The sequence below is a fragment of the Acinonyx jubatus genome, chromosome A2, assembly GCF_027475565.1.
Source record: "Acinonyx jubatus isolate Ajub_Pintada_27869175 chromosome A2, VMU_Ajub_asm_v1.0, whole genome shotgun sequence".
NCBI classification, from domain to species: Eukaryota; Metazoa; Chordata; class Mammalia; order Carnivora; family Felidae; genus Acinonyx; species Acinonyx jubatus.
Window position 1 is genome coordinate 22,828,219 of NC_069383.1, and position 17,496 is coordinate 22,845,714.

The window sequence follows — 17,496 nt, forward strand, 5'->3', positions numbered from 1 at the left end:
CTTAGAGAAAGCTTGAAGTAAATTCACTGACCATATAGCAAATATAATAAGAACATGATATCAGGTTGGATTCTAAATGTAGCAGGAAGCAACTGAAGGATTTTGATCTGGGAAGCACATCCTAAAAACCATAGTTTTGCTTTAGGAAGATTAATCCTGTTTCAGTATATAAAATAGAATACGAGAAGAAGACAGGAAATGACAGAAACATTAATTAGTATAATCCAGTTATAAGGCAGTGAAGGCCTGAATTACATTAGTAAGAGAAAGAAGTGGGAAGGATGGGCAGTAGAGAATACAGCACAGAGTTAAGAGCATGGACTGTAGAACCACATTGATTGTTCCAAATTCCAGCTCTGTCTCTAGTTAGCTAATGGCCTTAGACAAGAAATGCTGGGTCTCAGCTTCCTTCTCTGTGAAAAGGGAACAATAACAGTACCTACTCCTCACTGGGTTATGTTTATAAAAGTTCCTAGTGTTATTATTATGAGGATTAAACCTAAACACTCCCAGACAAAATGGATGGGAAAGTTGAGTAAAATAAAGGGATAAATAGCAGCATGAGTTTTTAGTTTCATAACTAGAAGAAAACTTTAAAAACAGACATTATATGGGTAAGTTGGTAATATTTATCACTATGCATTGCAGGAATGTTTTCTCTCTCTTTAAATTTTTTTTAATATTTATTTTTGAGAGACAGAGCATGAGTGGGGGAGGGGCAGAGAGAGAGAGACACACACAGAATCCAAAGCAGGCTCCAGGCTCCCAGCTGTCAGCACAGAGCCCGATGCAGGGCTTGAACTCATGAACCGTGAAATCACAATCTGAGCCAAAGTCACTCAACCAACCAAGCCGTCCAGGCGCCCCAGCAATATTTTCAAATTGTAGATGAGGAACAGTTTAAATAAGTATCTATTGCATGAATGGTAAATTACTGTACATCCATATAACACAATACTTTCAGCCATGAAGAAGAATCAGATCAATCAAAATCTAAATAGTAATATAGAACTAGCCCCAAAATATATTTTTAGTTAAAAAAAAGGATAGGTTCATAAAGAATACTTTATATTGTACTCTAATTGCTTAAAAATGAAGATACAATGTATCTATATGCATACATATGCAAATTCTATTTCTGGGAAGGTACACCAGAAACTCTTAACAGATGATTCCTCTGGAGACAGTCTAGAGAACTAGGGATTTAGGGCAGAAGGGAAATTTTGTCTCCTTTGTATACTATTTGATTTTACCATATTTATGTAGTGCTTTTTAGTTAAAAAATTTATGAAAAGATATTAGGGGATAGGCTGAGTCCAATAACAGGAAATCATATTTACATATTTTAGCCTGAGCATAACTTTTATTCATTCTACAAGTTTGCTCAATATAGATAACTGGTAATCTGGTCTAATGATCTTAGGGTTCAAAACCACTAAAAAACTGCTTTTAAAAAGGTCTTAAAAATAGTTCAGGAAGGAAAAACAAAGTGAACCTTAAAAAGTATAGAGGCTATTAAAAATTAGGCTGTGCTTCAAAATTCTAAATTTATATCTCGGTTTGTGATATGAACTGTGTTATAAACAGTTCATAGTTCCGTAGGCCAGCCCACCAAAGCCTACCATACCGACGATGGTAACTAGAGCACCGTAGTATTAGAGTCCACCATTTTAGAGCCTTGAACAAGATGACCTCTCCCTCCTTCTTGAAAGGCTTTCTTCCCTTGGCTTCTGTGAAATCAAGTAGTCCTAGTTTTCCTATTATTTTACTGACTTCTTTGCTTGCTTCTCCTTTCCTTCCCACCTTCCAGTTAGTCTTCTGTCCTTATTTCTATTTAATCTTCCTTGGTGATCTCATCCAGCCCAGCAGCTTTAAAATACCATCTATATGCTAATAATTCCAAAATTTATATAGTGACCCTCTACTTCTCCCTTAAGTTTGATTTATATATGAAAATTGCCTACCCCATATTCTCCACGTGGAGGTCATATAGGCATCACATGCTTAACATAGCCAAAACAAAATTCTTGACTTACCCCCACAATCCTGCTCCTTCCCGTCTGTTCCATCTCATTTAATGACACCATCATCCATCCAGTTGCTCAAGACAGAAACATATGATTCCTCTCTTCATACCTCACAGTAAATCCTGTTAATGCTATTTTCAAGGGGCACCTGGTGACTCGGTAGGCTAAGCATCTGACTCTTGATTTTGGCTCAGGTCATGATTTCATGGTTCGTGAGATCAAGCCCTGAGTCGGGCTCTGCACTGAAAGCACAGAGCCTGCTTAGGATTCTTTCTCTCCCTCCTCTACCCTTCCCCTGCTTACACACACACACACACACACACACACACACACACACACACACGTGTGGTCTCTCTCACAAAATTAATAAACTTTAAAAAAATGCTACTTTCAAAATACATCTCATATTCAATCACTTCTCACCACCTATACCACTATACCCTAGTCCAAGCCACCATAATCCTTTGAGGAGACAACTACAAGTCTTCTAAATGGCTTTTATGCTTCACTTTAGCCAATTCCCACACTCCATTCTCCATCCAGCAGTTAGAGGGAGTTTTAAAAAATATAAATTGCTGGGGCACCTGGGTGGCTCAGTCAGTTGAGCCTCCAACTTCGGCTCAAAGTCACGATCTCACAGTTCGTGAGTTTGAGCCCCGTGTCGGGCTCTGTGCTGACAGCGCAGAGTCTGGAGCCTGCTTCGCATTCTGTGTCTCCCTCTCTGTCTGTCCCTCCCCTGCTCATGTTCTATCTCTATCTCTGAAAAATAAACTTAAAAAATTTTTTTTAGATGTAAATTGCTGACTGACTTATTTTGCTTAGCATACTATTCTCTAGCTCCACGTTGTTTCCAATGGCAAAATTTCATTCTTTTTTATGACTGAGTAATATTCCTGTGTGTGTGTGTGTGTGTGTGTACACATATACATTCCACAGCTTTATCCATTCATCAGTCAACAGACACTTGGACTGTTAAGTCAGTCAGAGAAAGACAAATACCATATGATTTCACTCATATGTGGAATTTAAGAAACAAAACAAATGAGCAAAGGGGAAAAAAGAGAGGGAGAGACAAACCAGGAACAGATTCTTAACTATAGAGAACAACCTGATGGTTACCAGAATGGAGGTAGGTGGGGGGATGGGTTAAATAGGTGATGAGGTTTAAGGAGCACACTTGTAATGAGCATCAGGTATTATATGGAAGCGTTGAATCACTATATTGTATACCTGAAACTAATATTATACTGTATGTTAACTGGAATTTAAATAAAAAACATTAAAAAGATGTAAATCACATCTTATCAATCCCTTGCTTAAAACTGTCCAATAGCTTCCCTTCACCTTTAGAATAAGGAAAGGTCACAAATTCAGTTTTAGACATGCAGAACTTGAAGGATATAAGGCATGTAAGTGAAGACGTGAAGACAGTAAGTATATGGCCCTCAAGAGAGATTTGGGCAGAGGTTAGAAAGTGGCCTTACTTATTGGCATATGGATAGAAATTGAAAACCATGGATTTGGAAGAGAATACTTAAAATTAAGTTTGGAAAAAAAAAAAGGGTGGAGGCATAGGATCATGACTTGAGAACTCACATTAAGGCCTGGTGGAAAAGGAAGAGTTGACAAAATTAAGACTGGGTATGAGAGGCCAGACTCATAATAAGAAGAGCAGATCCGACACCTAGAAAGCTGATGGAAAAGGATGTTTTAAAATGAAGAGAGATCAAATAAAATGGAGATTGAAAAACATTCGTTTGATTTGATAACACATTAGTCATTCTGTGACTTTAACAAGACCTACTTCAAAGACGTGATGGGGAGGCATGGCGATTAAGACAGCAACTCTAGTCAATGCTTTCACAAACTTGGCTATCAAAGGAGAAGGAGAGGGGCACCTGACTGGCTCCGTGGGTTAAGTGTCTGACTCTTGATTTTGGCTCAAGTCATCATCTCACAGCTCATGGGTTCGAGACCCACATTGGGCTCTGGGCTCATAGCACAGAGCCTGCTTGAGATTCTCTCTCCCCCCCTCTCTCTCTGCCCCTCTCCTGCTCACACTCTCTGTTTCTCTTTAAATAAATAAATAAAAACAAAAAAGGAAAAGGAGAGATTAGAAGACATAAGACTTAAAGCTATAACGCTATAGGAATGATTTGATGGAGAGAAAAAGGTTGAAGACACAGGACATAATATACATTTTCTGGAAAGGCAGGAGGGGACAGAATCAAGGCACAGATGGAAGAGTGGTACAACTGTTTATGATAATGTTCAACATAAAAGTGTACTTGGAAAAAAAGAATATTTAGAAAAGCCACACAAAACTTGTATGTGCTAAATGCCTCAGTAAAGAAAATCTATTTTAGACTATGTAATGTAAAAGAACTCTCTTGCATCAATACCTGCAGACATTGATAATTACCAACTCATTCAATAAACATTTACTAAAAGCATAGTAAGGAGCTGGACAGTGTTCTAATCTCTGCAGAATACGGTAAAGAGTAAGACCTTACTTTTGCCTTTAAGGAACCCATAGTTAGCAAGCAGGTAAGTTGAGAATTGCAATTCAGTATACATCAGTACTGTGATACACACTTTGTATATATATACAAAGGAAGGTGGTGACACAAAGAAGGGGCACAATAGCATGGGCTTTGAAGTCCAACAGACTGGTCTGAATCTGAACTCTGACATTTATTAGCTATATACCTTTGGGCAAGTTATGTAGCTTCTCTCTAAGCCTCAGTTCCTCATCAGAGAAGAAGATGCAAAAGTTATTTTCCTCACAAGGTTAGGAGGATTAAATAAGTTAATGGTTATAAAACACCTTGAACAGGGCCAGACACATAGTACCTACTCATTACAAACAACCTATTTGTATTAAAAAAGAGATTTAAAAAAAAAAGAGAGAATTTTAAAAAGTTGTATAAAGTACACTTGAATGGGTCTTAGAAGACAATTAGGAGAACGGTACTCTAGAAAGAAGAAATAAAATGTACTGTAGTATTACAGTAAATTACACATTTTTAAAAATCTCTCTCCAACCTACCTTTTGCCAAGAATTTAAAGCAACTAACTACAAATACTTCTATACATAGCTGAAATATAAAATCAAAGACATCAATGGTGAGGTTAGAGAGATAGAAAGGGACAAACTGAAGAGTTAGGGTAAGGAGGAGAAATTGAGAAGACTGTGACCAATTGGGTAAGAGGTGAGCAAAAGGAAGGAATCTACTGTGATTCCCAGGTTTCTGGCTTGGGTCACTAAATGGATGAATTAGCCATGAAACTAGTTAGGATAAGGAGCAAAGAAGAAAGAACAGGTTTGGCAGGAAAGATGATGAAATTATTTTTAGACGCTGAATTTAAGGTACTCTTCAGTAACTTGGGTGGTAACGTCTAGTAGCCACAGGCAAATAGTCCAACAGGAAAGTAGGTCTGGGTTGGAGACAGATTTAGGCATTGTCAGGAAATTAATAACATCACCCAGGGAGAATACAAGAGTCGGAAGGGAAAACAAATAAACAGACAGATATATTCTTGGATACTAATATTAAGGGGCAGATAAAGGAAAACTAATGAGAAGTTCAAGAGCTAAAAGGATAACTAAGAGCTCTTAAGGAATAGAGACTTTGTCTAATTATGGATTCCTAGGCTCTAGTACAGGAGGTAGTCAAAATAAAAATCTAGAGAAGTTGGGTAGGATGAAGACTAAGAGGTATCCAAAGGGTTGAACAATTAGGAAGTTATTACCTTAACAAGAGCACTTGAGTGGAATGAAGGAGGCAGAAGCAAGACTGCAATAGATTGAAGAGAAAAAAAAGAAATTAAAATAAATAACAGAGTCTATTCTTTTTGAAAGCTTGGCTGTAACTGAGAGAAATAAAACAGGACATGGGGTGGCTGGTGGCTCAGTCAGTTAAGCATCTGACTTTGGCTCAGGTCACGATCTCGCAGTTTGTGAGTTCGAGCCCTGCATCGGGCTCTGTGCTGACAACTTGGAGCCTGGAGCCTGCTTCAGATTCTGTGTCTCCCTCTCTCTCCACCCCTCCCCTGTGCATCTGTTTTCTCTGTCTCTGTCTCTCTCTCTCAAAAAATAAGCACTAAAAATTTTTTTAAAAAAAGAAAAGAAATAAAATAGGACATCAGCTAGAAGAAAACCTAAAAGTTATTCACATAATAAATTGAGAAACAGATTCTTCCTAATAATAGAAAGTATAAATGAGTGTTTATGAGTAAAATATTTAAACATACGACAGCTTTTGGGTTATTTTTTTGTTTTTCTTTTTAAGTTTATTTATTTATTTTGAGAGAGAGTGCATACATGCAGGGGAGGGGCACAGAGAGAGGGAGAGAGAGAATTCTACGCAGGCTCCAGCTGTCAGCACAGAGCCCAGCACAGGGCTTGACCCTGTGAATTGCGAGATCATGACCTGTGTCGAAACCAAGAGATGGACACTCAACCAACAGGACCACCGAGGCGCCCCTAAATACACAACAGTTTTAACAGAATCCAAGTTGCTGCTAGTGATATGTAATTACTTACATAGTATTAAAGAAAAAACAATTCACTGATAACTAAAAGGAAAGCAAAATATCAAAATGTTGATATAATGGTTTTTAAGCGGAATTACTATGGATGATTTTCAAGTTCTCACTCAATACTTACCAAATTTTAATAATGAGCTTCTATTCCTTTTATAATTGTGGTGGTAAGAAGTGGAAGACAATAAACCATACTGAACCAAAATTAATGATGTTTCAAAGGCAGAAAAAATTTAAGAGATTCTAACTCAAAGAAGATAGACCATAGAAGAGATGAAATATAAGCAGGTTGAAAGCAGGAAAGAAATGGAAGGAAAAAATAAAACCGACACAGAAATGAAATCTTCATTGAATATAACACAAAGGAGTACAAACACTGCTGAAAACATAGTAAAGGACACGGACAAGAGGACTGAGAAAGGCAAGCAAGATATAAGTGAACTCTGAAAACCATAAAACATTGTTGAAAGAATTAAAGAAGATCTAAATAAATTTAAAACATCCCATGTTCGAGATTGGAAGACTTAATGTTATTAATATGGTAATACTCCTCAAACTGATATGCAGATTCAACACAAATCTCTATAAGAATCTCAGTTGAGTTCATATAGACTGACAAGCTGATTCTCCAATTTACATGGAATTGCAAGGTACCTAGAACAGTCCAAACAATCTTGGAAAAGAATAAAGTAAGAGGACTCATACTTTCTGATTTCAAAACTTGCTACAGAGCAAAAGCATGGGAGGCAGTGAGGTAACAGCACATGGACAGACATATAGATCAATAGAATAGAATCAAGTGTCCAGAAATAAACCTGAATGTTTATGGTCAACTGATTTTTGACAGAAATGCCAAGGCTATTCCATGGGCAAAGAGCAGTCTTTCCAACAAATGATGCTGGGACAACAGGGCAGCCAACTGAGACAATCTCTACCCTACACCAAACATGAAAACTTACGCAAAAAGAATCAAACATAAATGTAAAAGGGAAGCTATATAAAACTCTTAGAAAAAACACAGGGATAAGTTTTCATGACCTTGGATTTGGCAAGAGTTTTAGATATTGATAAACTGACTTCATTAAAATTTATTTATTTAGTTTTGGACTTCACCAAAATTTAAAACTTTTGCACTTCAAATAACACAATTAAAAAAGTGAAAAGGCAGGGGCAACCTGGGTAGCTCTGTGAGTTGAGCATCAACTCTTGATTTAGGCTCAGGTCGTGATCTCAGAGTCATGGGATCAAGCCCCTGTGGGGCTCCATGATGAGTGTGAATCTTGCTTTGGATTCTCCCTCTCTCCCTTTGCCCCACTCCCCTGTTCACATGTGTGCACTCTTTCTTTCTCTCTAAAAATAAATTTTTAAAAATTTGGTGGGGGGCGCCTGGGTGGGTTAGTCGGTTAAGCGTCCAGCTCTTGATTTTGGCTTAGGTCATGATCTCGCAGTTGGGTTCAAGCCCCATATCAGGCTCTGTGCTGATAGTGCACAGCCTACTTGGGATTCTGTCCCCCTCCCTCTCCACCTCTCCTCACTCTTTCTCTCTCAAAATAAATACATACACTTAAAAAAATAAAAATAATAAGTACAAATAAAAAGTCAGATAACAACAAGTGTTGATGAGAGCATGTGGACGCAATTGGAACCCTCATACACTACTAGTAGGAATGTAAAATTCCAGCCACTTTGGAAAAGTTTGGCAGTTAATGAAAATATTAAACATAGAGCACAGTGCTACTATATGACCTAACAATTTCACTCCTAGGTATATACCCAGGAGAAATGAAAACATATGTTCACTCAGAAATCTCTACACAATTTATAGCAGTCTTATTCTTAACAGCCAAAAAGTAGAAATAGCCTAAATGCTCATGAGTGGATAAATGGATAGACAAAATGTGGTTTATCCATACAATGGAATATTATTTCTCCATAAAAAGGAATGGAGTACTGATATCCACCACTTTAACATGGATGAACTTTGAAAAAATTATGCAAAGTAAAAAAAGGCAGTCACAAAAGACCACATATTATATGATTCCATTCATATGAGACAGTCTACAATAGGGAAATCTATAGAGACAAAAGGTAGAGTAGCGGTTGCTTAGGGTGGGGGTGGGGTGGGGAATGGAAGCAAGAGGATAAGGGAGGTGCAGCTAAAAAATATGAGGTTTCTTCTTGAGGTGATGGAAACGTTCTAAAATCAACTGTGATAATAACTGCACATATCTGGCTATATTAAAAAACCCTGGTACTTAAATGGTGAATTGTTTGTTTGACATGTGAAGTATATCTCAAGCTATTGAAAACAGAAATGGAAATGTTAAGAAAGAGTTTAAAAGGATTAACTAGGGAGTTGGGGGCTAAAAAAAATAATAATAAAGGGATTAACTACTCTTGTACTAAAGAAAATAAATAAAAAATGGAATTGATGGAACTGCAAGATATTTAGAAAATAACTACAACAGGAAGCCTATAACCTACAGAACACAACTAAAGCGGTATTTAGAAGCATTCTTATGATTTAAACACTTAGAATGAAAAGAGCATTAAGCATCCAACATAAAAAGACAGAAATACAACCACAAAATAAAACCTAAGAAAAGCTAAAGGAAGGATTTAAAACAATGAAAGAAAAAAGTAATAAATAAGAAAATAGTAGAACTAACTTAAATAAATCCAAGAGCTGGTTCTAAAATCTAAGAACCAAGAAAAAAACACAGGAAATTTTTTTTTTTAATCATAAAAGAGTATCTGTTCAACTTCACACAAAATAATTTTAAAAACTTAGATGAAATGGGTTATTTTCTAGGATAATAAAATTATCAAAGCTTCCCCTAAAAGATGTATATTGTAAGAAGCCAAATTATCATAAAAGTAGACATTATTTGTCAAATAGTTTTTCTTCCCCTCAAATACTCAAGGTCCAAAGATTTCACAGGCAATTGAATCAAACCTTTAACTTCAATGCCATTTAGCCAGAGATAGAAAGAAAACAAATTTAAAAGCACAAAAAAACACAAAACTTTGAAATAACTTTTATGAAAGTGGCATAATCCAACAAAGATAAACCAAAAACTACGGAGCAATTTAGTTTATGAGGAGTGATACAAAATTTCTAAATAAAGTTTAGCAAATAGAACCCAACAGCACATTTAAAATAGTAATACATTGTGACAAAGTGAATTGATTCAGGAATGCAAGGATGGTCCAGTAGTACAATTCACCACAAAAGTAGATCAAAGGATAAGAATTATGTAATTTTCAAAGAAGCTATAGATGAAGGCTTTAGATGAAATTTACTTCTGTATTAAAAAATCTTAATAAAATGGTAATAGTGGACTACTTTAACATGATTAAATACGTACACTTCAATCTGAAGTCAGATCACATTCCAACAGGAAAGCACCAAAAATACCCAATGAACTTAGGAATAAGACAAAGATCCACTATCTTACTGTTTCATATATTTTGGAAAGTACTTGCCAAAATAATGTGACAAAAGGAAGAAATAAGCATAAAAACTGGAAAGCAGATAAAATTATCTTTATTTGGTAATGATATGATTATTTAACCCCACAACTCTAAAAAGACAACTGGGAAACTAGCTAGTATTAGAATTCTAAAAGTGGCTAGATACAAAATTAACACTCAGAAATTAACAGCATTCCCACATTCAAACAAGATAAAAGATATAATAAAACTATAAACTCCATTTACAATAGCAACAAAAAAGATAAAATACCAAGGGCTAAACATAAGAAATGTGAAAGGTCTTAATGAAAAAATTTTTAAATGTTATTGAGAGATGCAAAAGAAGACTTGAACAAGAAATGAATATATTCCCTGCTCTTGAACAGAAGAATGAACCACAAAAAGACATCAAATATCTCTAAATCAATCTATAATGTTCTATCAGTAAAAATATCAACAGCATGGGGGAGAGGAGCTATACAAGCAAGACTATCCAGGAAAACCCTGGCAAGTAGAGTAAGAGCAGACTATAATCAAAGAATGGGGTCATTAAGGTATAAATAGGTGAACTGATCAATGAACAGGATAAAAGCCCAGTAAGAACCTCAAATTGTATGTAGGAATCAAGTACACCTATAGACAGTATTTTAATACTGCAATAACTTGTAGCCACCTAGAAAAAAGTCGGATTCTTACCTTAACACTTTACATAATTTATATTTTATATAGATAAGTACATTTACCTTAAAGTAAAATTATAAAAGTACCTAGAAAAAACAAGAATTTTCATTTTAATCAGAAATAAGAGTTAAATAGGAAAGGCCTTTCTTATGATGCAAAATCTAAAATCCAAAAAAGAATGATAATTACAACTACAAAAGAATTTTAATTTCTGCTGAAAAACTGTACCATAAACAAGGTCAAAAGCCAAATGATGAGCTATGAAAAATACCTTCAACACATAGCAAAGACAACTAATTTCCTTAAAACACAGAGTTCCTATAAACAATATTAAACATCTTGATAGAAAATGAACAAAAAATATAACCAGATGAATAAAAACTATAAGCAGATGTTATAAATAAAGTTAACAAATATGGTTCTTATACCTATTGAAAAGATGAAGAAAAATACCTATTAAATTGGCAATTTTAGAAAGTTTGATAACCCACTCTATTACCAAGGGTCTGGGATGCAAGCACTCCAACACCAACAGTGAAACATAAACTGGTACAATCTTTATGGAAGGCAATTTCACAATATCTATGAAAATCTAAATAGTACATATCCTTTGACCCAGCAATCGCACTTCTAGGAATTTATTCTAAAGACAGACTCACTCATGTGCAAAAATATATAGACAGATATTCATCATATCATCATTTATATTAGCAAAACTGTAAACATTTTAAATGCCCATCCAAACAAAGAAATGCTACCATTTCTTTCCACGTGCACGTGCACACACACACACACACACACACACACGCACGTGCACTCAAAATTTATCATTGCTTGCTTCTAGGGTAAGAAGCCAATTAGCTGGGGTCAAAGGTAGAAGGAAAACTTGCCTTTTATCATATGCTCTTTTGTACCATTTGGATTTTATATCAGCAACATATATCACATTTCACATTTTTAAGTTATCAGTACTGTTTTTGCCCAGCTTTACCAGTTGTTACATATTTCCTTCTCCTTGTCAGTTTTTCAGTTCTTTCATTAGCAGCAATGTCTAACTGTCATCGCAGGTAATACATTTAATCAAACTGACACCGTGAAATCACAATAGTATCTTGCACTCTATCATCTCCATGATCTGGGTGCCCCTGAGCTCTACCTCTGCATACCTATTCTACAAAAATGTTCCCTGTTCTTTCTTTACTATGTGTATAGAGATTACGAATTAGAAATCCAGGACCAACAAGCTATGAATGTCTTGGCCTATGGGACAAACACAAAATCACGACTGCATTTTAGGAGACAGCAAAAAGGCAAGAAGCTGCTCAAACAAGGTTTCACAAAATTATCATTTGTGCTGTCACCATGAATGCAGAGTGTGGTCTACTTTTAAGTGTAAGAACTTGATTTTATCCATTTGTCCAGAGTCAATGGGGCGGTAGAGGATTGAACCACACTAATCAATCAAATTCACAAGAAACTAATTGCTTACATATAATGCCAATGCATCCATCTAGAATTTAAGTACATGTACATATGTACAGACGTATGTGTGTGTGCATATACGAAGAGTGTCAAATCATGCAAATCAAGGAATCACCCATAAATGATAAGTATGCCCAAGGAGAACCACATGGCACTATAAGTGTGTATAGAGAGAAGAGAATAAATCAGAAGGTCAAAGAAGGCATCCCTGAAAACACAGTGTGATCGAGTTAAGTTCTAATGGAAGAGAAGCTAAAAAACAAAAACAAAAAACCCTAAAAGCCAAAAAACAGAAGTGGAGTTAGAGAGTTCTTGGATGATGGGCCAGCATGTGAAATGGCCTCGTGGCAGAAAGAGCATGATATGTCTAAGGTAGCAGAAAACGATCTAACAGCAAGACCGTAGGACGTAAAATTAACTCAAGAGTTACACAATGCAGTGCCTTTTAGGTCATGTTAAGGATTTTTGCCTTACACTAAAAGCAATGAAAAGCTAGTGAAGGGTTGTAAGCAGAGATGAGAACAGATTTGCGCTTGCAAAAGATGAGCGTGCTATAGGTATTGCAGGGCGAGAGGAGAAGCAGAAAGACTGCTTAGAAAACTGCAGGAGACCTAAGTGAGGGATGATGGCAGCAGGAGCTGGAGTTATAGAGCAGAAATAAAATAAATGGAACTTGGTGATTAATTATACCTGAAATACAGGGGAGAAGAAAATTTAAGGAGGATGCCCAAGTTTCAGGTTGCGTAACTGCGTGGATAAAGATGCTCTACCACTGAAGGAGAGAGCAAGAACACTCCAGGAAGACCAGAGTGTTTTGTTTTGTTTCATCAGGGACTAGATGGAGGGTCTGCGTGCAAAAAGTAAGAAAGGGTTCTGGGTGCTTAGTATCTGGCAGTCTTGGTAGAGCCGGACAAAAAATGGAAAATGGGATTAGATGTCAATGGAGAGAGAAAGTTAGCTACAAAAACTTAAAAAAAAAAGAATCCTTTTTTAACCTCCAGGGTCAGCCATAAAACAGGCCTAGATATTTCTATGCCTCACCAGCACCTAAAATCTTAAACACCTCAATATACAACCTTTCAATGAGTGTGGGGGGAGGGGAGGGGACAGCCAAAATGCAATGTTGGGGAAAATAATTAATTGGTGTAAAAGAATTTGAAATATATTGAGATGGCAGATGTTCCCAATTCTGATAGTAAAGAAATGACAGAAGCTGCCTACTTGGGGAAGGAAGAATGAAGCACCAATCAAAAGGAAAAGAAAGAGAGAAGAGGCTGATCATCCCAATGCATGAATTCTCACAGTTTAAATTTTTCACGTTTTATCTTTCCCTCTGGACAAATGGCTGTTCTTGGCCTTGTGTGCTAAGGAAACGCAGAAATAGCTCCACACCTAAGCCCCACATCAGAAAGCATGGCTTCCACTGCCATCTGGTGGTGGCAGTGAGGAAGTGCACCAACTAGGTTCTTGGAGCCTGGGAATGCCTATATGAAGTCCACGGTATAATTAATCTGAGATCAAAGCCCTAAAGATCGCAGTGGTAGAGGGAAAACCGGTAATAGTCTTTGGTAAGAGATTTATCTTCTAATCTGTCAATACACAAAAATAGAAGTTTTTGCTGTTAATTTGAGGTAGGTAAAAGGATTTCTCCTTTTTTCTTTTTCATGTTAAAGATCACATATATAGCAGTTCTAGAATACCCAGTCTGATACTATCACCTCAAACTCAACTCCTAGTATATTATATATTTGACTATTTACAACTGCTTCAATGTTAACTTTAATGGCACATATAAATGGTTAATGTGCATTTCTAACACACATCAATAACCTCATCACCAGCAAGCAACTGTCTCATTGAACGTGCAAAATTCCCTTTGTTGTCTACAAATTAATCAAATAATTTTTGACTACTTAGAACCACAGGCATGGTACTAAAATGAATTCAAAAACCATCATGTTCTCAAAACTCACCAGCTAAGCAAATATATCACTGATAAAATCAACATTATTCACAAACAATATGGTGAATGATTAACACATCATTCCTGATCATTCTCTTCAAGGTAAAAAAATACGCTTGCCCAATATAATATTTGACATTCTGTGCAATATTTACTTCCCTACCTTCCCTCTACTACACTTCACTTACAAATGTACCTCTTTAAAATTGTCTGCACACACACATCGATCTGATTTGTTTTTTAAAGCATCTGAACTCCAGGATAGGAAATTGTAGGCCAAAACGTAAAATAATCACATTGGATACATTTTTCCAATTCTCAATCAGCTGCTTTTATCATAATTTTGTCACCAAGTATATTCTTGATCTTCATTTTTCTCCCCTTAAAATCTAGACCACGTTATCGATTCTGTCTCTGGACATTGCAAAATATTAATAATTTAACTAGTTTTTCCTAATTCTCTTGGTTCTGTTCCCCATCCACATCCCAACACCCTCTACCCCTCTCCCCGCGCCTTTCCTCCTCCTTTCTAGTCTCAGAATGCCTAACTCTTAAACACTCGAGGTGGTTTTTACAAAAACACTCTTTGGAATGTTCTTCCCTCTTCTCTCAACTTAGCACCCTTTAAAAAATAATGTCCCACAGCTAGGCGCCAATATCCTCCTTCTACAGGATCAAACTGCGGAAGAGGATGAGACTGGGAACAGAGTAACCGAAACATTTGGGGATGTCAATGAAACATCGGCCTCTCCTTTGAAAAGAAAACACAACTCTCAGCACAGAGCTTTCAACAAAGCAAAAATGCTTCTTTTCGTTGTGTTCCTGCTCCGTCCCTGACCTCAAAGACACCTTTCCTTTTCTCTAAGCCCCAGTTCCTCTGCTATGCGTGGGGCCTGCCTTTGCTCCTCCCAAGGAAAAGAAAGCCAGGGAGAAAAGAAAAGGTAGCAGTCGCCTTCCCTTCGCGCCCGCAAGCTGGCAGGACCCTGTCCCACGACTCACCTGGCAGGTGCGGCCGCCCGGAGAGTTGCACGAATCTGTTGAGCTGGCCAGTCCCCCGACCCCCGCTGCCCCCACTGCCCCCGCCGGCCCCGCTACCTCCGCCGCCGCCGCCACTGCCTGCGGCGCCTCCTCCCCGCCGGCGGTTCCTGTCCCAGCCCTGGGCGGCCGACATGACCCGCTAACGATTGCGGCAGCCGGGTCCCGGCAGCCCCTGGCCCGGCAGCACTAGCGGAGCCTCCTTGCTGGGCTCCTCAAGAGACCCGGGAGACTGGGGTAGGGGGAGCGCCCTGTCCTCACCAGCGACCAATGACTGGCTTACTTGGTGACAGGCAGCCAATGGCCAGTCGCCTTCTTGGCAGGTGGAGGGAGGCGGGGAGAGACGTGGTAACCATAGCTATGGCTAAAAAAAAAAAAAAAAAAAAGTGGAGAGAGAGAGAAAGGCAGAAGCAGCCACTCAACACACGCATCAACCGCGCTAAGCAAGCCCGCGTCGCGAGTCCTGCGGGATCAGGAGGGCCAATCGAAGGCCGAGCAAGAGAGGCCACGCCTGCAGAAAGAGTCCCGGCGATAGTCGGTCCTCCAGCCGCGGTTAGGGTTCAGGAACTCTTCCTATAAGTACTCAAATCAAAACTAGGCTGTGAACATAATACACATGTTTGGGGGCAATACAGTATTTCGCCGGCTGTGCAGACTGAGACCCCTTTCCCTGTTAACACACACAAAGGGCTCTGTTGGAGGAGGAAAAAAACAGAGGCGGAGTCATAGCTTAAATATAAAAGTGAGGTAGTCTGGGTTTCATTTGTCTTGTCTTTGAATTGAGTAGCTAAGCTCCTCAATTAAACACCAGCCACCTACCAAGCAAGCAATTTTAAACTTGGTTAATAAACATAAAGAAGTGTTGAAGCTAACCAGTAATCCTGGAAATACAAATTAAGACTCCAATGAGAAACCATTTCTGGCTTATTAGGTTAGTAAAGATTTTAAAAATAACACCTATCAGTAAGAAGAGTACCAGGAAAAAGGTAATTTCATGGATGACTGATGGCTATGAAAATGTTTTTGTCCAATCAAACCCTTTTTTGCTAGTAGAAAATCTGAATCACCTGAAAGAAACACAGAAATAGGTACGGAAGATGAAGATTGAGGAAAACTGCAGATGTACAGTTCAGAAATTCTTATTAAATAATTGTCAAATTATTACTGTCAAACTATTGTTCCAAAATTAAACAGAAAACTTGGCTATGAACTTACGGGGGGGGGGGCAGTGCAAAGTGGGAAAATACAGATTATTAAAGATGTTTATGAATGATAAGGGAAAAGCATATATACTCTTCAGAGAAAACAACTTTTCAAGGTTCTTAGGTATGGTGGCTTTTCTTTTTTTTTCCTGTAAACCTTTACATAGGAGAACCTTATGTGATGCAAGGAAAAAAGAAAATCTGCTGTAGCTGAGGCTGCATACATATGCTTTTGGTCAAATCTCATGTCACCAGTGGTCCTGCCTCCTTATTTTCCTACTTTTAGTCCCTCAAGGCAGGTGTTTTACCTTGTAAGCACTATAAGGCACTGCTTATGAAAATGTTTGAGACTTGAAAAAAAAAGTTTATGGCTCTAAAATATGAAAGTCAAAATTAATAAATGTTAATTTTTCTAAAGAAATTGTAACATTGAGTAAACCAAATAGTAGATGAAGGAAATTTTCTTTTTATAGGAGTATTCCCTAAATAAAGAACAATACAATATCACCATTTTTCAACCCTTAATCCACTCAGAGATCAACCTATTGAATATTACCTACTGCTAGCATCACAAAATTAAAGATGAGACATATACGCCTCTAGAACATAAACATAAGTATGAAATAGTCTTGTAGAAAAATTGAACTTGAATCTCATCAGATATCTATATCTATCAATTTATAGGAAATACCGAGGATAGAGGAATATAAAAAAAAAAATACTACAGAGACACAAACAGCAAAATCCAGACTATGGAAATTCTACGGAATAATCAAATTTCTCAACAAATAAATTACAAAGGAAAATGGGAGATTTGGAAGGAAAAATCTATATGATAAGAGACCAGTGATAGTGGTATAATTGTGAATATACTAAGAATCACTGAATAGTAATGGTTGCACAACTTTGTTATTATATTAAAAACCACTGCATTGTGCACTTGAAAGGGTAAATTTTATGGTGGATTTTATGTGGATTATATCTGAATTGAAAATTTTAAATAATATGGGAAGGGAGGAATGGATGTGGAGCTAGATGAAACATATTAACCATAAGATGAAGCTGGGTGGTGAAGAAGGACATAAGA

General features: G+C 37.3%; 1 protein-coding gene across 5 annotated transcripts in view; it reads right to left on the bottom strand.

The window, feature by feature from the left end:
- The window catches only part of KLHDC10 (kelch domain containing 10), a 69,055-nt gene extending 53,514 nt beyond the window's left edge, over positions 1 to 15,541 (bottom strand). Inside the window, exon 1 of one of the 5 annotated variants that reach the window (XM_027075468.2) lies at positions 15,172 to 15,541. In XM_027075468.2, the coding sequence (XP_026931269.1) occupies positions 15,172 to 15,343 (172 nt within the window). In that variant the 5' untranslated portion in view covers positions 15,344 to 15,541. The remainder of the gene's footprint in view (positions 1 to 15,171) is intronic. The other 4 variants (XM_027075469.2, XM_053218084.1, XM_015071035.3 and 1 more) reach the window with 4 other exon arrangements.
- Between the last annotated feature and the right edge of the window lie 1,955 nt (positions 15,542 to 17,496).